The sequence below is a fragment of the Nomascus leucogenys genome, chromosome 3 (assembly GCF_006542625.1).
Source record: "Nomascus leucogenys isolate Asia chromosome 3, Asia_NLE_v1, whole genome shotgun sequence".
NCBI lineage: Eukaryota > Metazoa > Chordata > Mammalia > Primates > Hylobatidae > Nomascus > Nomascus leucogenys.
The window spans coordinates 35,209,829-35,236,097 of record NC_044383.1 but is presented as its reverse complement, the minus strand read 5'-3'; the positions used below and the strand labels follow the sequence as shown (position 1 = coordinate 35,236,097).

The following is a 26,269-nucleotide window of genomic DNA, read 5'->3' as shown; positions in this document are numbered from 1 at the left end:
AAGACATGCCCCCAAAGCTGCATGTTGAGTGCCGTCTGCTTTCGGTCCCGTCATTATCTCTGTATAGACCTAGTTGGCAATCATGCATTTGGGGCCCTCTGCAAGTGTGAATGGAAGGCACTAAGGAAAGACCACCTGGTCCTGGGCCTGCCTCTTCCCCTAGCACCCGTAGACTGTGACACTCTGAGCCCAAGGGTTGGCAAAGTGTGGCAGGATCACTGCAGATCCCCAAATGTCCCAGAGCTGCAAGGCAATGGGGTCCACCTCCCTCTGCAGACACGCAGTAAGAACTCTGGGACTCAGTTCTGTTTTATCCTAACTGGCCTTTATGAAATGACTGCAGTTTCTTGTGATGAGGGGTGGCCTCAGTGGTAAGGTAGTGGTGACCAGAACTCAGGGCCCTGAGGGGGCGGGGTGCTGGATTTCACTTGTCTGTTGGCCCAGGGCTTTTTCCAACCCTTACAAACCATAGGCTGAGAATGCGGTGGAAACTAGGTCACTTTGCAGGAGATATAGGGAAACCCCTGAGCTCACCTAGTCTTCCTCTGTCATTCTCCATGGGAAGATCCAAGCCCAGAGAAGGCAAGCATTTGCCCCAGGCCACACAGCAGAGCCAGCAGCGGAATCCCAGGTGCCTGCCTGCCAGATGGAAGGGCTTTCCATTGCAGCCCCTGCTAGTGTATAAACTTCTGGCTGGGTTATGCCAGAGGAGAGAGCAGTGGGGCTTGGCAAAGCCTCCCCCTCCCCACCAAGCTCTGAGCAGGGCTGCCTTCCCACCCCTCAGCTCTGGCCCAGCTTTCTTTACTACTTTACCTGCTCCTATCACCACCGCATCATACTCAGGCTTCAGACCTCCCCCGGCTTCCGTGTGAGCTCGTCTCCAAGCCGGGAAGGGAGAGGCGGCCACAGCCTTGCAGAGACCTCGGCCACTTGCAGCCATTTCTGCCCCAGGCAGGGCCTTGCTAGGCAGGAAGTTTGCTAGCGATTGGCTTTTGTGCTGCCCTAGGCTCGGGGTGGAGCAGGGAGGAAGCAGGAAGAGGAGGAGCTGCAGTCCCCCTCCAGGCCCCCTCCACCATGCATTCTTGGCCACAGGCCAGCCTCCTACTGCCCTGCGGCTTGGAGGGGTTGCTTATTAACCAGGCGGTGTCACCTCCAGGATGCAGGGGATAATGGCAAAACTGATAATCCACTGGGGTTCCTATGTCGGGCCGGCACTGTGCTGAACCCTGTAGGCAAAACTCCCCATTTTATAGATGAGGGCGCCGAGGCTGCGGGGTTAGGGAATGAGTGGTGGAGGCAGAGCGGAGCTCAAAAGGGCCCTCTCCTCCCCTGTGCGTCTCCCTTCAGTCAGAACTGAAACGCCTGGGATGGCAAGTGCTCATGCCAGACTCTGCTGCGACTCCATGCTGAGTCTGCCAGTGCAGAGTGGTGATGCCTCTACACCCACAGGAGGCGCCCAGGGCGGCCATCTAGCGTCACCATGACCAGGGCCTTCAGACACCGCAGAGGCGGCTGTGTCTGTCACTGAGGAGCACTGGAGTCCTCCCCTAAATGCTCAAACACACCCCTCAATGAGGGCTTAGGGGCAAGTTCACTATCTGTAATTCTCTGGGTTTTTCTATTTTGAAGGCCTGGCCATTTCTCCTCTTTTGGCACCTTGCCCATTTTCCAAGAATCCCCAAGGATTCGAGGTCACATCTGTAAATACCTCCAGCTAAAGTTCTTTCTGACCCTCCCTTAGGCCTGCCTTGAATTAGGAGCCCCTTTGTTCTCTGCCCATTACTTAGCAGAGTGTTCCCCTAGGAGGAAAAACCCCTCGGAGCGGAGAGTTCCTGCACTGCTCTGATATCGCGGTGTGACGGAAACCTGCTATCGGTAACGAATCTCAGAACTGGGAGAGTATGTGGAGATGATCCTAAGAGGGGGTTCCGAGGACCCCTCCACACACCATGGACAGTTACCCCGCATGTGAGCATCTCTGCTAAGTTCTGATTCAGGATGTTCACCCCTGTGTTATTTATAATATAGAAAGATCAAGGGGACTGGTTAAACTAGACATATCACATCCAGCCGCTGCTAAAAACTAAAGGGAAATAGTAGGTGAAAAGCAGGGGTCCTGAACAGTGGTGGGCTCAGAGGATTGGAGTTTTTTCCTTTATGTTTTTCTGTATTTTCCACAATCCATGCTTTTCATTGCCATTCCATCAGATGATGTTAAGGAGGAACACACATCCAGTCACCTGAGGGGACACTTCCTCACTGCCACCTTCTCAGGGTGTAGACCAACGTGTGGGTTCGAGCTCCCCCAGCGCCTCCCCAAAGCTGTTCCCTGCAAGGGAGAGACCAGTCTTTGAGCGAATTTTGGCTCATGACTGAAGACACAGAAGGCAAGGCTCCTGCATGCACAGCACGCGGCCATCTGATCCTGTGCTGCAGTGGACGCTGACTTTCGCCACGCCGCCCTCTCTGGCCCAGCACCGGCCTCCTGGCCTCAGAGGAGCAGACACTCCCAGTCTCAGGGCTCCCAGGGTCTCTTGTCCTTGGGTCCATTCTGGGACAGGAACTTCTCGGTTGGAAGAGAGGGGCTGTACCCCTCAGGTGGTGGTTCTCAATCCAGGGTGCACCACGGAAGCTTTGAAAGACATCAAAACCTGGGCTCCACGGCCGCCAAGTGAATCCAAATCTCTGGGCCAGGGCCAGGGGCTTGAGAACCCCAGCCCTAGGGCAGATACCAGCCGAGCATGAAGGGGCTGGGACTTAGCAAGGGCTTATCAGCACTGACAGAAGGGTCTAGAAGCACAAGCATGTTGGGCTTCAGTGATAACAATGACCAACATTTATTGAGCACCTACCAGATTGGGTAATCCTCACACCACCCTGGGAGGGAGGTGCCACTGCTTTAAATATGGGGAATGGAAGAAACTTGCCAGGAGGTGCAGAGAGGAAGTGGCAGGGCTGGAATTCAAACCCAGGCAAAGGAGCACCTTTTACCTGGGATAGGAGAGAGCTTGCCGGGTGGGCTTCCTCCACGCAGGGAACAGCAGAGATGGGGCTTCCTCCCCATCTCCCAGGAGAAAGGCACAGGCAGCTCTGGAAGAGGAGCTGCTGCCACTGTTGTTTTACAGACAGGACCCTTGGGCTTCCCTCTTCCTCCAGAGAGAAGGATCTGGGGCCTTGCTCAGTACCCGACATGGAGGGTGGTCTAGGTGGGGTTTTAGAAACCCTGGGGCCACCCTGGGCACTCTGCCCCATCCTCAGGATGGCCACTGCAGACAGGAGGCTCTCGTCATGGGGAACAGTGGCAAGAAAGGGCGACTGGAGGACAGGATGCAAAGGCAGACTGCGGCCACCTTGGCCTAGAGCAGGGGGATACGGGAGGCCTCCCAGAGGCGCCGGGCCAGCTGGCCGGCCTGCTGCACCAGCAGGTCAGTGGGGATGACAGACAGGTGCAGGGCCAGCAGCTCGTAGCACCTGACAGCCTCGGTTGGGCGGTTCTTGCTGTAGTAGCGCAGGAGCTTCCTGGGGAGGAAAGGGAGGATGGGATAAAGGAGTGAGGCTGTGGCACTCCTCCAGCGCCACAGGCCTCTCTGGGCCCTTGCAAGCAAATGCCCATGCCCTCGGTCATCTCACTAGGCCCCTGCATGTGGGCCTTGACACCTGCTCCAGTTCCTCACTGACCTAACAGTGCCATCCTGGCTACAAGGTAGCAGTGGGGATGTTCTGGGCCGGGCACGGACGTTCCCCGTGCTGCCAAGACCATGCCAGCAGGAAGGTGGTAGGAACACAGATGTGCCCTCCACACCCGTCCTCCCTCGCTGCACACAGGGCCAGCTGGGAAAGTGTTCCCAGCATGGATTTCTGGGTCTGAGGTAGGGCACTGCTGAAGCAGAAGCTGCTTCCGGCAGAGGCAAGCACTTATCACCCAAATGGGGGCATCTGTCCCCAGCGGCTCCCAACGCGGGGTCACCTGTAGTAGTCTCCTCCCAGCATGCCGATAGGCACTGAGTCGTCGGAGAGGACGGGCACCTCGATCATCTGGAGTTTGTACCCCTGAGGAGGGAGGACAGGGAGGCAGTGGGTGTGGGGAGAGTGCAAGGGCCTGAGTCAGACACACCGGGCTTGCGGCCTGGCTTGGCTCTGTCATGTGTGCTGGGTGCTTGGGAAAATGCCTGGACCTTGTTTTTTCATCTTTGAAGTCAGAATAACAACAGTCACCTTATGAACGAACATTAGAGACAAAGTATACAAAGTTTCAAGGGCCAGCAGGGTAGCTCTCATTACCATCAATACCTGGACCTGTACAGGCCACAAACACACGCTCAGGAGGGCAACCTGCAGGGCTGTCATACAGGGTCTTGAAGAGCACAGCATTCACAAAAGGCCCAAGCCTCTGCTTTGAAAGAATTGGGAATTCCCAGGGTGGGATAAAGTGGGGAAGGGAATTAAGATCTGCTGGACGTGCTCTGTGTGCCAGGTACAAACATGGCACTTAGCTGATGCTTGCGTGGGCACCGTGGCCTGCCCTGCAGGGGGAGTGGACTCTGTAGCGTGCAGGGCACGGCACCGGCTGGGCTGTGTGGCTGGCATTCAAACCTGGCCTCTCCAGCCCACAGCTCTGTCTCGCTTTATCATCCCATGGGGCCACCCAAGCACACAGACTCCTGTCCCTCCCTAGAAGTGAAAGTAAAGGTCACAGGAATTTTCTAGCACTTCTGTTGTACACACGTCCTGGGTACTTCTGAGGGCACAGAGGAAAACTGGGAGGAGCCTGCAGGCTGGGGGAGCAGAGCTTGGGCTCCAGCTTCCTCACTTACAGCCTTGGTGGCCCTGGCCATGGCGTCTGATCTCCGGATCATTGTGTCTCCATCCATACAACGGGGTCAGGAATCCCTGCCCCAGCCACTTTACAGGGCTGTGAGGGGTGACTGAGAGAACAGCGGTGGAGGGCCCCAGTAACCGCCCTGCCCTATGGAAAGGGATGGCTGTCACCCTTAGTGAACAAAGAGAGTGCAGGGTGGGTGCAGGGGAAGGCACAGTAGTGCAGGGACCCAGAGACCAAGGGCTGCGAGGGAGGAGGAACACTCCTGAGAGCTGGAACAACCACTCATGGTGACAAGTGAGATGCAAATAAAAGAGAAACAGGAGGAAAGCAAAGAAAGAGAAAAGACAGAGAGGAAGGAGAGACAGAAGGAGAGGAGCCCCAGCTGCTGCACCCCTCACAGCCCTGTGCAGTGGCTGGGGCAGGGATCTCTCTGACCCCGTTGTATGAATGGAGACACAATGATAGTAAGTTCCCCTCACCGGAGCTTACTCTGCAGTAACAGTGAGGCCCAGAGGAAGCAGTGCAGGGCCAGGAGGCCAGGGCCCCGAGCCACACCACCAGTGTCTCCTCGGGCGGCCTGGCTCACTGCTTCAAGCAGGGGCCTATACTCGAGTTCTGGGGCCTATGCCACAGGGATGACCGTGTGCCACACTTGGCACGTGACGCTGGTGACATGGAAGCACTAGCGACAAAGGGTGTGGTCTGAGTCGCATTTCTCACAGTGGGGCATGTGCCTATCTGCTCACATGTGTGCCTGGATGCCACGTGGACAATGGCAAGAGTTTGCCAGACAGCTGGGCAGAGGGATCACAAAGCAGTTAAATGCCCATGTGAAAATGTGACCTCTGAGCTCTGGGTCCCAACCTGCTGGACTTACCAGCAAGAAGAAGAGAAGATGAGACAGACAGACAACAATTCAGAAGAAAGGAATCCAAGAGTTACAGAACAGGAAGTGTGTGCGGCCCGTCCTGGCCCAGGGACTCAGCCTCACCTACCATGTCATTCTCAAACCACAGGAAGTAAGAGCAGTAGAAGTCCCCCTCCTGGAACAGCAGCGTGGTGTAGCCCTTCTGCAGGTATCTGCGCGCCAGCTGGATCAGAGACCAGACCTGGGGAAAAGAGGAGAGCAAGCATCACCACTCTCCCAGCCTTGGTCTGCCTGGGCAGCTCTCACCTCCGAAGGAAGAAGGCAAGTGCACAGCCGAGAAGCTCCGTCTCTCCTAGTACCCCGGCACTGCCTCGGCTCAGAGCAGGAGGCTCAACAATAAATCATTATTGGATGGATGGACTACCCTCTAGTTAGCGTGGGGGCAAAATATATGTAAAAAAGCTTTGTGTAACTTTACTATACACATAAGCCATAAATTAGTGAACTGGGCTAGTGTGGTGGCTCACGCCTGTAATCCTAGCACTTTGGGAGGCTGAGGTAGGTGGATTGCTTGAGCTCAGGAGTTCGAGAGCATCCTGGGCAACACAGCAAAACCCCATCTCTACAAAAAATACAAAATAATTAGCCGGGTGTGGTAGCACACACCTGTAGTCCCAGCTACTTGGGGGGCTGAGACAAGAGGATCGCTTGAGCCCAGGAGGTCGAGGCTGCAGTGAGCTGTGTTTGTGCCACTGCACTCTAGCCTGGGTGACAAAGTGAGACCCTGTCTCAAAAAATAATAATATTGAAAAAAATTAATAAATTAGTGAAATGATCATCAGGCCAGAAAATAGCCAGGGACATCATTAAAGAACACACGAGAACAAGGTGTGGCCTCCTGAATCCCCTCCTCTGCCTGGGGTCACCCACTCACCTAGTGCCCTTTAGGCTGGGAACTGATGGCACAGGTGAGTGACCCTGTAGGACGTCCTGAGCCAGGGGTGAAGTCCAAATCAGAGTTCACCAAGGGGTCAGATGGAAACACAGGGCCTGAGAAACCACATGCCTTAGCTCCCCTGGGAATGTCCTCTTGCCTGACGCAGGGACTGTCACCAATGCTGCTGGTGAAGTGCCCCAGGGAAGGCAGCAGGGACAGTGGGCTCTCTCCCACCTTTCAGGGCTGGGAAGAGACTCGAGGAGCCCTCTCCTCTACCCTTAACGGGAGGGACAGGCGATCTGCTCCAAACTGCATCACCGTGCAATTACTAATTAAATCTGCCATGGATTGACTATACTTTTCAGGAAAGTAATTTGACAACACCCACCAATAACCTTAAAAACATTCCTCTCATCTGACTTAGTAATTTCATTTCTAGGAATCCATTTTGGGGACATAATCAGAGATGGGGACACAGATGTATGTAAGGTGTATACTTATACTGCAGAATTATTTATAACAGCAAAAGCCTAGAAATAATCTGTATGTCTAAACATCAGGGAAATGGTTCAATAAATTATGTTACATTCACATGATGGACTATTATGGAGCTGCTAAAAATCATGTCTATAAAGAATTAATGGCATGAGGAAATGCATCTGATAGAACGTGAAGTGAAAGCATGGTAACAAAGTTGTACATACAGAGTGATCTCAGCTACAACAAACTGTGCACAGAAAACCAACAGAAAGAAACGTACCAAGATAACCCCAACCGTCTCCAGAATGAGGGGCAAGGATGAAGATGGTGATGATGATGCCACCAGTAAGTACTGAATGAACTGTATCTGTATTTTGTGCCATGTGCTATGCTAAATATTTGATACGTATCCTCTCATGTAATCTTCATAACTCTGTGATGTAAATAGTGCTATTATTTCCTTCTACAGATGAGGAAATTGACCCTTGGGCTAAGTACTGCCCAAAGCCACATAACTGGTGGGAGATGGGGCTGGGCTTCCAACACATGCCTCCGCCACCCATCTTCCCATCTTGTTTTAAACATTAGAATACACTTTACTTGCCTCCCCCGCCAAAAAAAAGAAAGAAAAGAACACACACACACACACACACACACACACACGTATAGTTTTTTTGGAGAGTGGCAGGGGTCCTTCACCTATCAAAAATACAACTTTGCCATGAAAAACAATCAGTTAAATAAGGAGAATAAAAGAATTTCCAGGGAATGCTTCCTTAACAGAAATCACCTTGTTTTAAATTCTGATGCCCAACTGATGGACCTTGCTGTTCTCTCCATTCTAGCTCATTCAACAAATACTTATCGAGCATTTATTTATGCCGGCAGTGGCCATTGCCTCCTCGGGCCTGCTGTCCAGCGCACTCTGCTAGCCCCAGGCATGTGGATCACACCAGGAGGGGCTGCCCAATATTGGCTGAGGCCCACCCATCCCTGCCCTGGTTCCGAATGGTTACCTTAGTTTTGACAAAGGCAGCCAGCGGCCCCTTGCCCAACTCTGACGAGGTCTTTTCGCTGCAGTTGAGGGAAGGCGCCACCATCTGCCCGGTCGTGCGGTCCACATAGATGAAGTGCACCAAGCCTGGGAAGTCTTCTAGGTAGGTGAAGGTCTGAGTTAAGGTGCTTACAAGCCAGGAGCTAGGGACGGCCTGCCTCTATCCTCTCCCTGGGCTTCTAGCTGTGCCCAATCATGGTGGCAGGAGGGCCAGGACTGCCTCTTTCCAGCGGCTTCCATTTCAGCCAAGCCCCCTGTATCCTTGCTTCCTCAGATCCCCCACTACCTCCTAGCTCCCCAGGCCTTGAAAAGCTATAAGATCCTCAACACTTGCACATTTGACATGGGCAGTCCTGGCCCTACAGGAACATGGTATGCTCACAGATCATCATTTTCGTGAGGGACGAATTTAAGTCAGACACACGTGAGGCTGGAGTGTGAGCACAGCCACTTGGTTCATGAGTGAGCCTAGCTGACCGCCCAACCTATGCACTTCACTGTGATCTTCCTAAACCCTTACACTTCATCATGAGAGTTTGGAAGGCTCCCATTTGGGAGGGGAACAGACATCCATGGAAGGGCAGCAGCTGGTGGCTAAAGAGGCCCTCTGGCATCCTTTCACCTGCCCACTGAGGACCTGCCTCAGGAGACTGGCGGCTGGACATTTCAGAGATGATATGGGAAAAGCTGCTTTACATAAAGTTTCATGGAAAATCAGCATTCAATAAAATTAGTGTTCCATAATAAAAGGGTCAAATAGTCTTAGGAATGGCTTTTGAAACAGGGATAAACATTTACCGTAGGCCTTCTAGAGCTTTTACATGCCACTGTGCACTGTGATGATCTAAGGACATGGTCCTTTCAACTAAACTAGACCACAGGAACCCACCCCGTCCCCACCCCTTGTGGAATACCTACTACCATTTTGCCAGCTGGGCAACACTGACATAAAGGGTCTTTATGGCTTTTGTGAATTAACTTTGGGACAGGAGGAATTCCTGAAATTTCAGCTTGAAGTGTTCCTATAGACAAGGCACATGGGCCACTATGTCCCATTATTTTCCTTCAGAGAGGTGGTGAGCAGCTGACGGGGTGGAACATATATTCCCCTTCCCTGGGGCCCATAGTCCCTCCAGGGAGCAGGTGTGGAGGCAGCAGACCCAAGAGGCTTGTTGGGCTGGCTGGGGCCCCGGCGTCAGGATATGACACCATGGTGATGTTCCTCCTGCTCTTCACCAGCAAGAAGTCCTTCCAGTCCGTCAGCTTCTCCCTGCCAAGGGAAGCTCGGGCTGTGTGAAGGAAGTACGGGCCCCAGACCCTGCCCTGGCCATCCAGGGGACCGCACCGCACTTACTGCATGAGCCTCTGCACTTGGTCCTGCAGGTGCTGGGGCAGGTGTGGGCCTCCCCTGCTGGGGGCTGTGGTCAGGAAGTTCAGCCGGTAGATGGCGCAGAGCTGCCGCTTCAGCTTCCCACACGCCTGGAGCAGCCTGAGCATGAGAGAGGAGAGCATTACAGCAGAAGGGACCTAGGGGAGCCCCTCGCCCTGTGTGGACCACCTCGTTCCTGCACCCAGGACAGACAGACCTGGGGAGCCCCTTCCCCCGTGTGGATCACCCCACTCTTGTACCCAGGACAGACAGACAGACCTAGGGGAGCCCCTCACCCCATGTGGACCACCCGACTCCTGTATCCAGGAGAGAGACCTAGGAGAACCCCTCGCCCCATGTGGACCACTTGACTCCTGCACCCAAGAAAGACAGACAGACAGACCTAGGGAGGCCCTCGCCCCGTGTAGACATCCCTGTTCCTGCACCCAGGATAGACAGACAGACCTAGGGGAGCCCCTTGCCCCCGTGTGGACCACCCCACTCCTGTACCCAGGACAGACCAACCTGGGGAGCCCCTCACTCCCACGTGGACCACCCTGCTCCTGCACCCAGGACAGACAGATGGAAAGACCTAAGGGAGCAGCCACAGCTGATGAGGCAATAGGAAGGAGCTTCCCAGCTTCTCCACGTGGCGCTCTGCGTATGTGGGAAGAAATCTCCTTTCTTGAAATTATTTTGCTGATAAATGAAGTGCAGTGGTGGAGGAGATGTGGTCTTCCAGGGAACAGTCCCCTGGGCACATGACCCACCCCTTATCCTGAGGCCCACCACTCACTCCCAGGAGGATCCGGGCTCACTTTTGGAGAAAGCCTTGGCCTTAAACTCCAGCCAGCTGCTCTGTAAGGAAGACAGGGGGCAGGTTTGCGTCCCGACCATGTTTCCAGTGAGGTCCAGGCCAAAGTCCTTCCCAGATCAGGCTCTGAGAGGGCACAGGGCCCCCAGACACATCTGCCCATCTGGCCAATGCGGGCTACCCTGGCAGGCCCCACCAGCCCCCTGCAGACTTCAGTGTGCCATGTTCTAGTCACTCAGCAGCGTTTATTTAAAGGGCAGTTTCCAGGGGCTCGCTGTCTGACGGGCACAGGCACGCATAGTAGCACCATCACAGCGGCCAGGCCAGCCCCTTGGGGTCGGGGGCATACATAGGGCAGGGGCTGGGGTGTGAGGAGGAGGTGCTGCTGCAGGAGCTGGGAGGGCATGGGGTGGGCATGGGGTAGCCATGCAGGGGGCAGCCTCACAGGATCTCTATAAAGCAGAAGAACTTGGTGTCCTAGTGAAAGTGCTCCTTAGGACACCCTGAGGCACTGCAGGATGTGGCACTGCCTCTGCCTCTGTGAAGAGAAGCCTGGGTCTGGGGCATCAGCTGCTTGCTCTGCATCCTCCAGCCAATCATGCAGCCTTCAGACTGACAGGCACTCCAGCCACAATGGGTCCTAGCTCCTCAAACACCAGGAGCAGCCACTGCTTAAATCCAGTGTCAACCCCCACCCGCCCCACTGCCGTCCAGGCCCTGATCTGGGCTTTGTCAGAGCACGGAGTGATGGCCTGTTTCTACTGCCTGCACATTCTCGCGTGTCTCCTGGTCTCAGCTCCCCACCTGGGCCCTAAGCTTGCTGCGGGTGGGGTGGGGCCATGACCTGCACATCCCCGTGTTGACCTGCGAGCCCGGGGACACAGCCCTGCTGCAGGGAGGAAGCCCGTGACGGGCGGATCCCCGGCCTGCACTTGCTCATTGCGTCCAGGCTCTGGCTGCACTGCTCATGAGCCGCATAATCTTGGCCAAGTTAAAACTTATCTAAGCCTTAGTTTCCACACGTAAAAAAGGGGAATTATAATTTGTATTCTGCCAAACACACATAAAAAGATTCTGAAAACCTAAAAAGCAGCTAAGTTTTCCTTATCATTTCATAATAGGGAAAACACGGATCATAGGCGCGGGGAGGTGGAGCCTGGACAGGAACCCAGGCCCGCTGGCCCCTCAGCTGCTGTGGACCGGATGGACACTGCTGCCAGCCCTGCCCCTTCCCCAGGTGGTGAGGACTGGAACCTGGGTCTCACCTGAATCTCCTGTGCCCCTCGATTCTTGACAAACTTGTCCATCCTCTGGCGCAGGTCTCCCACGAGGGGCTGGGAGCGCAGGGAGGCCCCGGCCTCCGGCCCTTCCTTCAGCTTCTTCTCCAGCATGGAGAAGCCATCCATCAGCTGGGGCAGGACCAGGGCCAGCGGCGCGCTGGGGCTCTGAGGGAAAGGGCCGAGAGGCGGGTGAACGGGGCTGCCCCTGGGGGAGGTGGGTGAACGGGGCTGCCCCTGGGGAAGTCGTGCCAGCCCCAAGAGTCACCAGGGCAGGGTGAGGGGCTCTCCTACCCTGGTCAGGAGCACCAGGTTGATGCCCTGCCACAGGGGCAGGCAGTACATGGTGTGGGGCACTAGTGGGCAGTAGCTTTCCTTCACGTTGGCATCCAGGAAGATCCTTCTGGGGCTGGAAGGCACAGGGCAGTGGGGAACCAGCGTTTGGAGGGTGTCCTCTGCTATCTAGAGGAAGAAGAGCTGCAGTGAGAGGTGGGATCCCTAAGTTGGACCCACCCATTGCGGCCCTATCTGTGAACCACAAGAAATAAACATTTTTAGCTCCAAGAAACTCCAGTTTTTAAATCCCTGCACTCTGCTGAACTTGCCCTGGCAGCTCCAGTTCCGCTGTTGCCCCTCTCCCTCAGCTGTTCCTGGGCCTTTCTGCCCAGAGTCTGGCCCGGGTGCCAAGCAGGGCAGTGGGCAGGGGCAGAGGGGCTGGGTGGTGGCACAGAGAGGACCGAGAAGGCAGGGAAACACTCGTGGATGGGGAGTGGACGGGGAGAGGTCCCCTCCCCACATCTGCAACAGATGGAGGTATCTAATGTTCAACATTGTATCATTTCAGTCACCCTCAGAACATCCCAACAGCCACTCAGATGGGGGAAACTGAGGCATAAAGTGACCAAATGGGCAAGGCTCCAGCCTTACAGAGGGATCTGAGCAAGAAAGCCTTTAGTGCAAAAAATTATAGAATTAAGGAAATTATGAGATGCGCCACAAAAATTCCTCTTCGGTATTATACATAACAGCAAACACTGGATACAATGACGTGATTTTCCTGGGGATTTGCTAGATAAATAACATATGCATGTGATGGACTCCCAGACAATCATTACAAACCACACTGTGGGAGTGCTTAGGAAATGGAAAAATGTTTAAATAAAAAAGTATAATGAAGCACATTAGTATCCAAATCTAATTTTAAAAATACACACGTGTACATATGTAGTGTGTGTATGTGTGTGTGTGTAAAGTCATAGGACAAAAAGACTAGAAGGAAACACCCCAAGATGTTAATCTCATTTTGAGGATGGAATTAAGAGTAATTTGTATGCCCCTTTTTATAGTTTACTTTTGTATTTCCCGATTTTTCTACAATAAATATACATGCTCACTTAAAAACAATCAAAAATTCTATTGGACTTTCACTCCCAAGAACAATGGAGCCGAGGGACAGCACCTGGGGGAGGGGAGGGGCAAGTTCACCACCCCTCACAGCCCATCTCCGGACCCTGCCTCTGCAATGAGCTCTGGCACCAGGACAGGCACCTACACTGACCAGCCCTGGGGTGGGCAGGAGGAGGGCTGGCATGGGTAGAGGTGGAGGCGAAACCCTCAGAGCCCCCAGTACTCACTGCGGCATCTCAGATCAGCTGGCGCCCAGGCAAACACAGGAGAAACTCACCTGAATGGCATCCATGGGTGGGGTGCCCCCCTCCAGCCAGATGGTGCTACCTGCAGGCCACAGGTAATAACATAACAATGTAAGTACCATGAGATGTAAGCAATGGCTCAACAGCATGGAGTAGGGGGCCCAGGTGCCCCCCACAACCTCAGCCCTTGGCCGCCAGCTCCACGCAGGGGTGCTAATGTGGCTGGGGCAACACCCCTTCATCCTAAGTTGGCAGGCACAAGGTGAACTCTGCAGTACCAGGGCTAAGGTGGCCTGGGCCTGGCAGAGAAGCTGCCCCCAGAGCCAACTGCTGAGAATCAAGCTCCTGAGGACATGTTTGGTAATGGTGGTCGGGGGGTAGAGGGGCATCTTCCTCCCCCCTCCCTTGCCCCCAATCCCCTCCTTGTTCTGTCCCCTGTATTCCTTCAGGCCTCAACCCGCCCCTCAGGAGTCAGCACACACAGTCCACGTTTGCCCATTCATTTATTCAACCAGCAAGCTCTTACTGAGCACCTACTGTGTGCTGGGAATTGAGGTGGATTTCCTTCCTAGTATAGCGCACAAAAACCTACTGAACCCACCACATATCTGAAATATTATGTGTCTGTAATAATACTGTTACCTAATATTTCACTGCAAACAACCCTCATTTATAATGATGTTTCTCCGGGGGAAGTGTGTTCCTACATCTTAAACACCTGATTGACAAATGGATGAGTGCAACCCAAGCCATTTGTAAGTTGTGAGTTCTGTGCATGGTGGAACAGCATTATTTTTTACAGTTCTAAGGCATAAAAAACCACTATCGAGAGAGAGGGACTGGGAGGAGGATGGTGATGAATGAGGAGGGGAGTGGTAAGAGGAACTTCGGAGATTACCCAGAACTCTGCTTCTCAACAGCTCTCAGGCTCATCGAGAGCTCGGGGAATGTGAAGATAGCTAGGAACCCTCACCCCAGGAACTGCACAGGCATCAGTGAGTTCGCACACAGTCTCAGGGGGTCCTAGGCTTCTAGCCAGACCTAAAGTTAAGAGCATCTAACCCAGTGGTTATCAATCTCACCTACACACGAAAATCATTTGGGGACTTTTACAAAATCCTGACGCCCAGGGCACAGCTCAGACCAACTGAGTCAGCATCTCCGGGTACAGGCTCAGCTTCAATAATTGTTAAATATCCCCAGGTGAATTCAATATGCAGCCAGGGGGCAAAGCATGCTGTAGCCTATATCTGTGCAGAGCAGTGGTTTGCACCCGAGGCACACTGGACTCACCTGGGAAAATTTCCTAGAAGTATTCACACCTGGGTCCCAGGCCCACAGACTGTAACTTAATTGGGCTGGCTGAAGCTGCCCAGTGATTCCAATGTGCCAGGGTTGGGAGCCACTGGTTAAAAGAAGCCACATAATAAATTCCTTTCAAATCCTAGTCCCCAACAGGTTTCTCCTCCTGAAACCCTGGCCTTCTTTCTTCCATCAGATGATGTGGACGGACCACAGGACCCTTTTTTTTTTTTTTTTTTTACCTAAGAACTTCAGAAAAAAATGTAATGTTTATTCATAGTGACCACAACAGTCTGGATTTTGGTTTATCTACTTCTCTAAGCAAGGTTGTCCATTTTTTGTTAACACTTTGAATATCTGTAGTTTTTTTTTGAGACAGAGTCTTGCTCTGTCGCCTAGGCTGGAGTACAGTGGCGTGATCTCAGCTCACTGCAACCTCCACCTCCCGGATTCAAGCAATTCTCCTGGCTCAGCCTCCCGAGTAGCTGGGATTACAGGCGCCTGCCACCAGACCAGCTAATTTTTGTATTTTTAGTAGACACGGGGTTTCGCCATGTTGGCCAGGCTGGTCTCAAACTCCTGAGCTCAGGTGATCTACCCAACTCAGCCTCCCAAAGTGCTGGGATTACAGGCGTGAGCCACCATACCTCAACTGTTTTGAATATTTATAGTTTTTTTTTATTGTTTATCCACATACTTTGGAGAAACAGGTAAAGTATAAACTACAGATGCTGAATATATTTTAGAATGTATTGAAATGAGATGATTATTACTAAATTTAACTTAATTTTTAATTTTAATTACAAAAAAGATGAGTCTGAGAATGCATGTACAAAAGTTTTAAATGAATCAACTTGTCATCAACAGCTTTAGGGATCAGCGGAGTGGCCTTAACAGTCCTTGAGTTCAGGCCGGAGCTGGCAGGGAAGATGGGGAGCCGCAGACAGCGTCCTGTGCTCTAGGAACACGGGTAAGTGCACTCAAGCCTTAGGAGGCACGGGGGTCCACTGAAGCCTAAAACAGATGTCCTGGGCTGCCTGTCCCACGCAGCTAGCTATTGTTTCCTCCTGCTTCCCTCCGGGCCTCACCTGAGCTCTGATCACCAGGGGAAGGGGCTGGCGTGAAGTACTCCTCAGGGAGGGAGAAGCTGTCTGTCTCCTGGAATGGAGAAGGTGGCTCAGGTTGAGAGGCTCTCCCAGCTGCCTCAACCCTGTCCCTGCTCTCCCGGGAGGGGCGGGAAAGGCCTGGTCGCCTGCAGAGGCCGATCCCCTCCTGCCCCTGACTCCACGAAGTGCACAGCACACACCGTCTCTGCAGAGCTCCCCCGGATTGGGCCTGTGGAGTGAGGGCTCCAGGCCTGCTGCACAGGGATGTTCTGGCTGCTCCGGGCCCTCTGTGGGGAAGGCTATGCAAGGCAGGGGAGAGGCTGGTTAGCTCCTATCTGACGTGGCTCCCTCCACCCCTTCTGCCTCCCAGCACTTCACAGAGAAGCCTCCACCCCTCCACCCGTTCCAGGTGCAGTCCTGGGTGTGTGGTCCTCAGACTTCCCAGGGATTCGATTCTAGGTGGTCTGTTCTGTGGAAATTCGAGAAATTCTAACACACTGGTATCCAACCCACCACTACCCCTGGTGATGAGGTCAACAGCGATAGTGGTGGCTGACACTCACTGATCACTCACTATGCCCCAGGTGGTGCTGGGCTCTGTGGGAACCACCCCTTTTGTCCCTCCAAATACTCCTGAGAGGTAGATGCTTTGTTATTCCCATTGCACAGATAAAGGCATTGAGGCTCTGGGGGTGCAAGTACGGGCTCAGCTCACACAGCCAGGTGGTGAAGTTGGGTTTCAAACCATGGCTGACTTGAAAAATCTGCACTTTTAACCCACTGGACCATGTGCACTCCAGAATTCCCCTTACATCTGAAAGCAGTGGGAAAGAAGTCATGCCCAACCACACACCCAGAATTGTGACTTAGAAAACATGGAGTCCCCGGGGGGGGCCTGCCCACCACTCTCCAGGCAGGTTTTCTGAGCTACCTCCCTAATGGCCTCCCTCTGCCCAGAGAGCTGCCCTGAGACCTGAATGTCGTCCTCTGCTGTGCTCTCGCTGGGGTAGAGGTCCTGAACCAGGAGGATGAGGGCGAGCAGGTCAGCCGGGCGCAGGGCGCTGGCACTGTGGCTGCAGACACAGGAGCACGGCCACCCATCAGCATGTGCCCAGCAGGAGATGGGGCAGGCAGGTTAAAGGAGTGTGGAGCCTGGCCCCTGCCCTCAAGGAGCAATGTACTTAATCCTTTCTGGAGATGGGCAAGGCACAAATACAATTAATTAACTCATCAAATTTTAAAATAAAACTTGGTTGTATGGAACAAAGAAAATAAAATGATTTAGCAGTGGGAAAGCACCAGGGACCAAGAACAACATAAAAGGAAGTTCTAGATGGAGACTCTAAGACAGTGTTCCAGGAAGGAATGGTACAGAGAAACGAGTGAGCTGAAAAAGGTTGGAGAATCAAATCTGGGAAGGTTTCAGGCTTCATGGAGGAGGTGATTCTTGGCTGGGCGGTGGTGCTTTTCAGGCAGAGGGAATAGGGGAGTGAGAAGGCCAGGGAGCCTTTAGCCACCACATGCCGGACCTTGAGCTCACCTAGAGTAGAATGCCAGCAGCTTGGAGTGCACGAGCAGGAAGGCATGCAGGGCCTCCTCGCCGCCCCGCTCGGGGCTGGTGTTGACAGCCTGGATGACGTGCCGCTCCAGCGCCTCTATGCACAGCTCACAGAGCTGGGGGTGAGTCAGCCGCTCCAGGGCCTGGCCAGGGCAGGAAGGGAGAGGAAGCCATAACACCAACAACCTTGCCCCACTCCAAGCCCTGGGCTAGTGGGGACATTCACTCTGTCCACAGTGAGCTTGGACACCACACCAGATACTTGGAAACAGGGGGACTAAGACCCACCAGGTCCCAGCCTTCCTGAGGCTTACCGTCTGGTCACTAGACTCCAGTGGATGAGGCAAGGCAATACACAAGGAAATAAAGTAAGTGCCATTTGTAAATAAGCACCAAGTACAAAATACACAGCACTAGGCTAGAGAGAAATAGCAGAGACCTCCTTGCGTAGGGTGTCCAAAGAAATGTCCCTGAATTAGGTCACCTTTAAACTAATATCTAAACAACCAGATGGCCCACCAGAGAAAGAGGGAGCGAGAGAACACTGCAAGTCAAGGAAACTGCATATTCAGAGGCCCTGAGATAGGGAGAGAGTTTGGAATGGTGCTAACAGAAATAAAAGGAAGGCCCTATGCATAATTTAAATGTTTCCAGTGACCACATTAAAAAAGTAAAAAGAAACAGTTGACATTAATTTTAATGATATATTTCATTTTACTCAATATATCCAAAATATTATCACCATATGATATAAAAGCCTTATTAATGGAATGTTTTACATTCTTTTTTGTGCTAAGTTACCAAAATCTGGTATATATTTCACATGCATAGCATAACTCAATTTGCACTAGTTATATTTCAGATGTTCAACAGCCACATGTAGCTAATGACTATCATATTGGACAGATCTAAATACAGAGTTTTCCTGAAACTTAAAAAAGTTTCATGTGACTAGCACTCAGTAAGTGTGGACAAGAGAGGCATAAGATGAAGCTGGAGTGAAATAGGCAGCGATAGATCACACAGGGCCTGGTAGGCTTGGGAAGGAGTTTGGATTTTATACTAATGGCAGTAGGTCACCTCCTACAAGAAGTCTTTCCTAATGTCCCAGAAAGAGTTAACCACTCCATCTCTTGTGCCACCACGGCTTTTGGTGAAAAACCTAATATGGCACCAGAATTCTTTATTGTATCTTTTAGTATATACATGGCTGATTTCCCCTCAAGGGCAGTGAATGTGTCTTTATTCATCTTTTTATTCCCATGGCCTGGCACACCTCTTAGCATATAAAAGGTACTATATGTTTATTGGAAGAGTGAATGAGTGGGGGTATGAGAATGAATTCCTTCAGATCTATTTTCCAGCTCATTAATTCTCCCTCTAGTTATGTCTCATCTGCTATTTAACATATCCTTTGAGTTTTTCATTTTAACAACTGTGTTTTCTTTTCTAAAATATCTGTACTGGTTCTTTTTCAAATTTGCCTGGTCAATTTAGAGTTTCTTATTATCTCATTTTGTGATTCTACATTTCATATTTTTAAATATTTCATAGTTATTTTATATTCTATACCTAATAGTTCCAATGTATCAAGTGCCTTGGGATCTAAATCTTCTGGTGATTGATTTTCCTGACTCTCACTCATGGTGACTTATTTTCATCCATATCTGATTTTCTTCAGTTGTGAGTTCACATTTGTTTGATCTTTCCCTTTCCTGCTTTAGCAGTGGTTTTCAAAGTGTGGTTCCTGACCAGCACAATAAACAGCACCTGGGAATTTTTTAGAAATGGGAGTTCTAGGGCCAGGCATGGTGGCTCACACCTGTAATCCCAGCACTTTGGGAGGCTGAGTGGGCGGATCATGAGGTCAGGAATTCGAGACCAGCCTGACCAACATAGTGAAACCCCATCTCTACTAAAAACACAAAAATTAGCCAGGCGTGGTGGCACATGCCTATAAACCCAGCTACTCAGGAGGCTGAGGCAGGAGAATCGCTTGAACCCGGGAGGCAGAAGTCACAGTTAGCCAAGATTGCTCCACTGTACTCCAGCCTGGGCAACAGAGCGAGACTCTGTCTCAAAAAAAAAAAAGAAATCCAAGTTCTAGAGCCCCCATCTCAGACTTGCTAAATGAGAAATGCTGAAAGTGAGGCCCAGTAACCTGTATTTAACAAGCGCTACAGAGGATTCTGACACACGCTGGCGTATGAAAACCACTGCTTGCAAGAGAATTTGGTTTACCTCTTTAGGAAGGCAAGGAGTGCTACTGACCAGCAGCCACTTTAGTTTTTATTTTTAATTTTTTAGTTTTTTATTTACCAGGGCTTTATAAAAGGACCAGTAGCCACTTTAACTTTTGGGGGCTGGGCTTAACCTAGAGTTGCAGGCTCAGCTCTCCTATGCTGCTGCTGGCCTAAGGCTGTTTACTGGCTGTAGTGCTGGCATCATTTGCACTCAGGGAATCTTGCCTTTAGCACTGTGTATTTCTCCACTGCTTTCTCCTCCAGTTCCAGCTCAATATAATTTTGTGGGAGGAGGAGGGGAGGGTTGAAGGAACTGTCTTCAAAGATTTCTGTAATTTACAGTGAACCCAAAAATTACATTAAAAGTCTGTGTTATCCAGGATCGAGCTGTTTTACCATGGGAAAGCCCATCAGGATACCCAACCCTCCACATGGCCAGAAAGAACAATTCTCTCTGAATACACGAGTTTCAGGGGCTGCTTGTGCCTTCACTCATTAGGGTTAAAACATGGTCTTAAAGCTGGATGCCCCCTCTGACCTGACAGCTTCAAGTCCTGAGGACTCCCGCGCCCAGTAGTCACCTCCACGGCGAAGCACTGCTCCTGTTCCCGCAGGCGGCTGTAGGTCCGCAGCAGGCTCTGGAAGTGCTCCCACAGCTGGACACGCTGCCCCAGGTCTGGGGGCCGCAGCCTGGGGGCAGAGCCAGAGAAGGCGGGAGAGATCATGAGAAAGCTGGTCTCCCCCACACCCAACCAAAGGACCACAGTCTCAGCTCAGCATCAGAGCTTGGTGAGCCCATGTGACCTGCCCACGCAGCTGGGAAAGGGGGCCAGGTTTCCGGCCAAGCTCTAGCTATGGAGTGGGGTGGGATAGGCACGGAGCCAGAAGGCAGGCAGCTGAGCAAATCACCTCACTCCTCAACCTCTGTCACACAAACACATGTCATACAAAGCCAGCTAGAGAGAGCCAGGGTGATGCTTAAGCTTCTCACACAGAGGCCACTGAACACAGAAAGGTCTGGTCCATCATCAGGGCCCTACTCAGGGTCGCAGCCATCTTGGATGCTGGCAAGGTGGGCACTGGCCAATGTGGTTCATGTAACAGGCATCCACCACCTGCAGCATTTGCCACTGAAACCATGACTATCTGGGCTAAAATGACTCATGAAACAATGTTTGTGCATTTGAGAAATGCCTCAATATGGGTAGTTGCTCATATCGCCACAAAACTCTGAAGTCCCAGAGCATCACACTCTGCAGCTTCCCAATCCATCTTAGAGAATCAGGGGGTGGTGATACCATGAACTTCTCTTTTCTAGGTCTGCATTTCAACTACAAGCCTTTTCTGGGGTCCCTCCCACCTCAGTGTATACTCTGAACCATGATTCTCTTTCCCCAAGTTCTTTACTGTGGGCCCAGAGATAGGTTTTAAGGTCTGTCTCCTGAGAAAACCTTCACGAGACTGTATGAGTGTGCATGGGCTTGTGTTTTTCTGGAGAGAGAGTCTGAAGCTTGAGAAGCCAGAGAGGACTAGCTCAGACCAGATTTGTAATGACAGGTGACGATGTTGGGAGGATGGAAAGAGCACTGGACTGAGAATCCTGAGCTCAAATATCCAGTTTGGATGTGGCCACCAACCAGCTGGATGACCCCAGGCAAGTGAGTTCCATTCTCTGCTCTGTTTCACCAGATATAAAGTCAGAGGGTCAGATGAGATGGTCTCCAAGGTTCATTTGAGCTCTGTTTCTCTGACCTAGGGACCCAGCTGGGGGCAGTGTGTGAAAAATGGCAGCTTCACAGGGGCTGGGCAGACGCTGCTTGGCCCAGCAAGGGTGCTCGGCAAAGGACAGAGGGGACCAGCTTTGAAGACTCACTCCTTTCGGATAAGCTGACCGTCCACAGTCACCAGCCCGAAGTGCACTTCGAACAGGTACTTGAGCACATACAGCTTCCGCCGCAGGTCCCCCTCGCTCTCGGTGTGGTCGCCATTGATGGCAATGAACAGGCATTCTCCAAACTGCAGGCACAGGCAGGCCAGTGTCAGCCAGCTCCGAGGACACTCCCTTCACCTGCCCTGGTCTCTGCGGACAAGCCAGGGGAGGCTCGGGTCCCAGGCGGGTTTGATAAGATGCCATTTCTGCCTTCTAAAGGAGTCTAAAGTTCCAGATAAGAAAGGTCTGTGGACTCCCCATCAAGCTGAGGGAAGAGGAACATGGGCCCCAGAGCTACAGACTCACCAGGTGAAGGACATACAGGAAGTTGCCGTTTTCCGTGGAGAAGCAGGTGTAGGTGTCCGAGAGCTTCTCCAGCATCGTCATGGAGGAGATGATGACCGGGGCTAGAAGGGTGCTGAGCTGGTCCTCCAGGGCAGGGAGCTGCAAAAATGGGGGAAATTTTCACAGCTTAGAGTGGGCCAGACACCAAGAACAAAGGAAGGGACAATATCAGGCCATGACATCAAGGGTTCCATAGTGTTAGACCCTCCTGGGAGGGTATCACTGTCCTGGTAGGGAGGGGGGCAAAAAGAGACTGCTCACAACACTTTGGGTGGTGGTTAGGAAGAATGGGGAGGGCCAGCTGGGTAATGGTGCTGTTTAGGCTCTGAATCTAGAAGGAAACATTAAGGAATTGGGCCTCATTACAATAGTGGAATGTGGGGAGCACTGAACGGGGAGCTGGAAGGAAGTTTGCAGCATGTACCAAAGTCTATGCTGTTTTTTGCAATAAGTCTACTTTGGAAAATTTGTCCTAAGGAAAATGATCAGAGATTGGAACAAAGACACATGCACAAAGATGTTCACTACTGCATAATTTATAATGGCAAACAACTGGAAAAAAATGTAAACATCTAGTAGCAGGGAAATAGTTAAATAAATAGCAGTACATCAAAATTATGGAAGAGTCTATAGCCACTTAAAATATTAGAGTGTTTCAACGACATGGAAAATTCCTCTGATACAATGTTGTAGTTAAAAATAAAACAAGAATGTGAATGCATAGAAAAAACGGAGTATTGATAAAATACTGAGAAAGCCAATACTATTAAAGTTACTTCTGGATAGAGGAATTAGGAGTGATTTTTTTCCATTTTTAAGTATGTTTCTGTACTTCCCCTATTTTCCATAACAGGCCTGCATTGACTTTGATAAGCTCTTCCTCCATCCATTCTCTCAGCTCTCCAAAAGAAGGAACAAAACAAATAAACAAAAACAAAAAGGAACTGGACAAGTTTGTTGCAAATGTGTGAATAAAATGGGATAAAGCCAGTGGAACGGTTACAACTCAAATTCTCCATAGTGGAATAAAAAGAAAGGAAGAAAACAGCAGAATTCCCAAGAGGATTTCAGGAGACGTGAATGAAATATAGGGAAGGCACAGTCCTAACTTGGAGCTGGGGAAGTCTACAAGCTGAGTAAGACCTTGCCTCGAAAAGAAAGACGGGCAACTGGCCAGCAGGAAGGTGCAGCATTGAAGTACAAGTGGGACACAGCACTACGGAGCAGGTTTTCCTGCCGACATTCGGGAACCGAGGACTGTGCCCAGCTCCCACAGTTAGTCCGTCAATCTTTCACAGTGGCTCCTACTTATCATTCTGGTTCCAGCTCAGATTTTTTTTTTTCTGGCCACCTCAGGCTACCACCCTCCACCTTTGTCACTCCCCATCCCATACCCCATTTAACTTCTCCAGACTATTTGTCACTATCTGAACTCATGGTACTTATTTGCCATCTGGTTCACTGTACAAAGTCCTTCTTTAGACTCTAAGTTCCGTGAAAGCAGGGATCATGTTGCTACGTTTACTGCTTTACCCCGAGAGACTGGCACATGGTAGGTTCCCAATTAATATTTGGTTAATGAATATCCCACAGATAGGCGAGAATTCCATAAACAGGCAAGAATTCAAATACTTGCTGAATTATTCATATACCATGATTTTCTTGAACAAATTTTGTTAATAGAGAAGTCGCTTATGAATCTAGATTTTGATAGAAACTCATCTTAAAAGCAGTATAGTCACATACTGAAGAGCAATGTTTTGGTCAGCAACAGACCATGCATGATAGTGGCCCCCTAAGATTATACTACTTTATTTTTGCTATACCTTCTATGTTCATTGAGATACACAAACATTTCCATTGTGTTACAAGTGCCTGCAGTATTCAGTACAGTCACATGCTATAGGTTTGCAGCCTAGGAGCAACAGGCCATACTGTACAGCCTAGGTATGTAGTCGGCTACACCATCTAGGTTTGTGTAAGTACACACTATCATGTTCACATGACAAGGAAATCACCTAATGATGAATTTGTTATTATCACTATCATTAAGCAGGGCATGACTATAGCTTTTTCTGCAGGAATAGAACGTTTTTTTGGTGAGGGGATGACATGGTTAAGCTTTGTGTCCCCATCAAATCTCATCTTGACTTGTAATCCCCATAATCCCCATGTGTCAAGGGAGACCAGGTGGAGATAACTGAATCATGGGGGTGGTTTCCCCCAGGCTGTTCTCAACTTGTTCTCATGAGAATGAGTGAGTTCTCATGAGATCTGATGGTTTTATAAGCAGCTCTTCCCCACTTTGCTTGACACTTCTTCCTGCTGCCTTGCGAAGAAGGTGCCTTGTTTCCCCTTTGCCTTCCACCACGACTGTAAATTTCCTGAGTTCTCCCCAGCCATGCTGAACTATGCATCAATTAAACCTTTGTTCTTTATAAATAACCCAGTCTCAGGCAGTTCTTTATAGTGGTGCGAAAACAGACTGACACAGTAAATTGGTACTGTGGAGAGTGAGGTGCTACTATAAAGATACCTAAAAATGTCAAAGTGACTTTGGAACTGGGTAACAGGCAGAGGTTGGAACAGTATGGAGGGCTCAGAAGAAAACAGGAAGATGTGGGAAAGTTTGAAACTTCCCAGAGACTTGTTGAATGCTTTTGAACAAAATTCTGACACTGATATGGACAATGAAGTCCAGGCTGAGGTGGTCTCAGATGGAGATGAGGAACTTATTTGGAACTGGAACAAAGGTGACTCTTGTTATGCTTTAGCAAAGAGACTGGCAGCATTTTGCCCCTGCCCTAGAGATCTGTGCAACTTTGAACTTGAGAGAGATGATTTAGGGTGGAAGAAATTTCTAAGTAGCAAAGCATTCAGGAAGTGACTTGGGTGCTCTAAAAAGCACTCAGTTTTATGCATTCACTAATAGATGGTTTGGAATTGGGACTTATGTTAAAAAGGGAAGCAGAACATAAAAGTGGAAAATTTGCAGCCTGATGATGCAACAGAAAAGAAAAGCCCATTTTCTGAGGAGAAATTCAAGCCCTGGCTGCAGAAATTTGCATAAACAATGAAGAGCCAAACATTAATTACCAAGACAACGGGAAAAATGTCTCCAGGGCATGTCAGAGGTCTTCACAGTAGCCCCTCTTGCCACAGGCCTGGAGGCCTAGGAAGAAAAAACTGTTTCAGGGGTTGGGCCCAGGGCCTTGCTGCTTTGTGCACTCTGGGGACATGGTGCCATGTGTCCTAGCCATGCTAAAAGGTGCCAACATACAGCTCTGGCTGTTGTTTCAGAGAGTGCAAGCCCCAAGCTTTGGTGGCTTATTTGTGGTATTGGGCCTGCGAGTGCACATAAATCAAAAATTGAGGTTTGGGAACCTCCACCTAGATTTCAGAGGATATATGGAAATGCCAGGATGTCCAGGCAGAAATTTGCTGCAGGGGCAGAGCCCTCATGGAGAGCCTCTGCTAGAGTGGTGAGTAAGGGAATGTGGGGTCAGATGCCTCCACACAGAGTCCCCATTGGGGCATTGCCTAGTGGAGCTGTGAGAATAGGGCCATCATCCTCTAGCCCCCAGAATGGTAGATCCACCGACAGCTTGCACTATGCACCTGGAAAAGCCGCAGACACTCAACACCAGCCTGTGAAAACAGCCGGGAAGAGGACTGTACCCTGCAAAAGCACAGGGGTAGGGCTGCCCAAGGCCTTAGGAGCCCACCTCTTGTATCAGTGTGACCTGGGCGTGGATAGAGTCAAAGGAGATCATTTCAAAGCTTTAAGATTTGACTGCCCCACTGGATTTTGGACTTGCATGGGTCTTGTAGCCCCTTAGTTTCAGCCAATTTCTCCCATTTGGAATGGGAACATTTACCCAATGCCTATACCCCCATTGTCTTGGAAGTAACTTGTTTTTTATTTTACAGGGTCATAGGTGGAAGGGACTGCCTTGTCTCAGGTGAGACTTTAGTCTTGGACTTTTTGGTTAATGCTGGAATGAATTAAGACTTTGAAGAACTGTTGGGAAGGCATGATTGGTTTTGAAATGTGAAAGGGACATGAGATTTGGGAGGGTCCTGGGGCAGAATGATATGATTAGGCTTTGTGTCCCCATCCAAATCTCATCTTGAATTGTAATCCCCATAATCCCCACAATCCTCATATGTCAACGGAGAAACCAGGTAGAGGTTAACTGAATCATGGCGGCAGTTTCCCCCATGCTGTTCTTGTGATAGTGAGTTCTCATGAGATCTAATGGTTTTATAAGAGGCACTTTCCCCCTCACTCAGCACTTCTCCTTCCTGCTGCCTTGTGAAGAGGGTGTCTTGCTTCCCTTTTGCCTTTTGACATGATTGTAAGTTTCCTGGGGCCTCCACACCCTTCTGAACTGTGAGTCAATTAAACTTCTTTCCTTTACAAAGTACCCAGTCTTGGGCATTTCTTTATAGTGGTAAGAAAACAGACTAATACAGAGGAGATAAAAATATTTGGTGTATATAAAGGAGCAT

At 50.7% G+C, this 26,269-nt stretch overlaps 2 protein-coding genes across 14 annotated transcripts in view; both read right to left on the bottom strand.

Moving 5' to 3' along the window:
* PYROXD2 (pyridine nucleotide-disulphide oxidoreductase domain 2) overlaps positions 1-1,023 on the bottom strand; it is a 37,405-nt gene extending 36,382 nt beyond the window's left edge. For all 5 annotated transcript variants that reach the window (XR_004029113.1, XM_030808701.1, XM_004087557.2 and 2 more), the window contains exon 1: positions 814-1,023. Coding sequence is in view for 4 of the 5 variants with exons in the window: in XM_030808701.1 (XP_030664561.1) it covers positions 814-940 (127 nt within the window). In the remaining variant the exon portion in view is untranslated. The remainder of the gene's footprint in view (positions 1-813) is intronic.
* Positions 1,024-1,986: 963 nt separating this feature from the next.
* Positions 1,987-26,269, bottom strand: part of HPS1 (HPS1 biogenesis of lysosomal organelles complex 3 subunit 1) — a 30,993-nt gene continuing 6,710 nt past the window's right edge. For 8 of the 9 annotated variants that reach the window (XM_003255318.4, XM_030808679.1, XM_030808688.1 and 5 more), the window contains 17 exons: positions 21,719-21,856; positions 21,356-21,498; positions 20,064-20,172; positions 17,222-17,382; positions 16,655-16,754; positions 15,882-15,980; positions 15,664-15,733; positions 13,306-13,355; positions 11,916-12,083; positions 11,610-11,789; positions 10,327-10,388; positions 9,516-9,650; positions 9,366-9,431; positions 8,124-8,268; positions 5,818-5,931; positions 3,968-4,050; positions 1,987-3,519 (listed from right to left, as the gene is read on the bottom strand). In XM_003255318.4, coding sequence (XP_003255366.2) covers positions 3,357-3,519; positions 3,968-4,050; positions 5,818-5,931; positions 8,124-8,268; positions 9,366-9,431; positions 9,516-9,650; positions 10,327-10,388; positions 11,610-11,789; positions 11,916-12,083; positions 13,306-13,355; positions 15,664-15,733; positions 15,882-15,980; positions 16,655-16,754; positions 17,222-17,382; positions 20,064-20,172; positions 21,356-21,498; positions 21,719-21,856 — 1,986 coding nt within the window. In that variant the 3' untranslated portion in view covers positions 1,987-3,356. Of the gene's footprint in view, positions 3,520-3,967; positions 4,051-5,817; positions 5,932-8,123; positions 8,269-9,365; positions 9,432-9,515; positions 9,651-10,326; positions 10,389-11,609; positions 11,790-11,915; positions 12,084-13,305; positions 13,356-15,663; positions 15,734-15,881; positions 15,981-16,654; positions 16,755-17,221; positions 17,383-17,553; positions 17,918-20,063; positions 20,173-21,355; positions 21,499-21,718; positions 21,857-26,269 lie in introns of those variants that run through there. The other variant, XM_030808693.1, reaches the window with a different exon arrangement.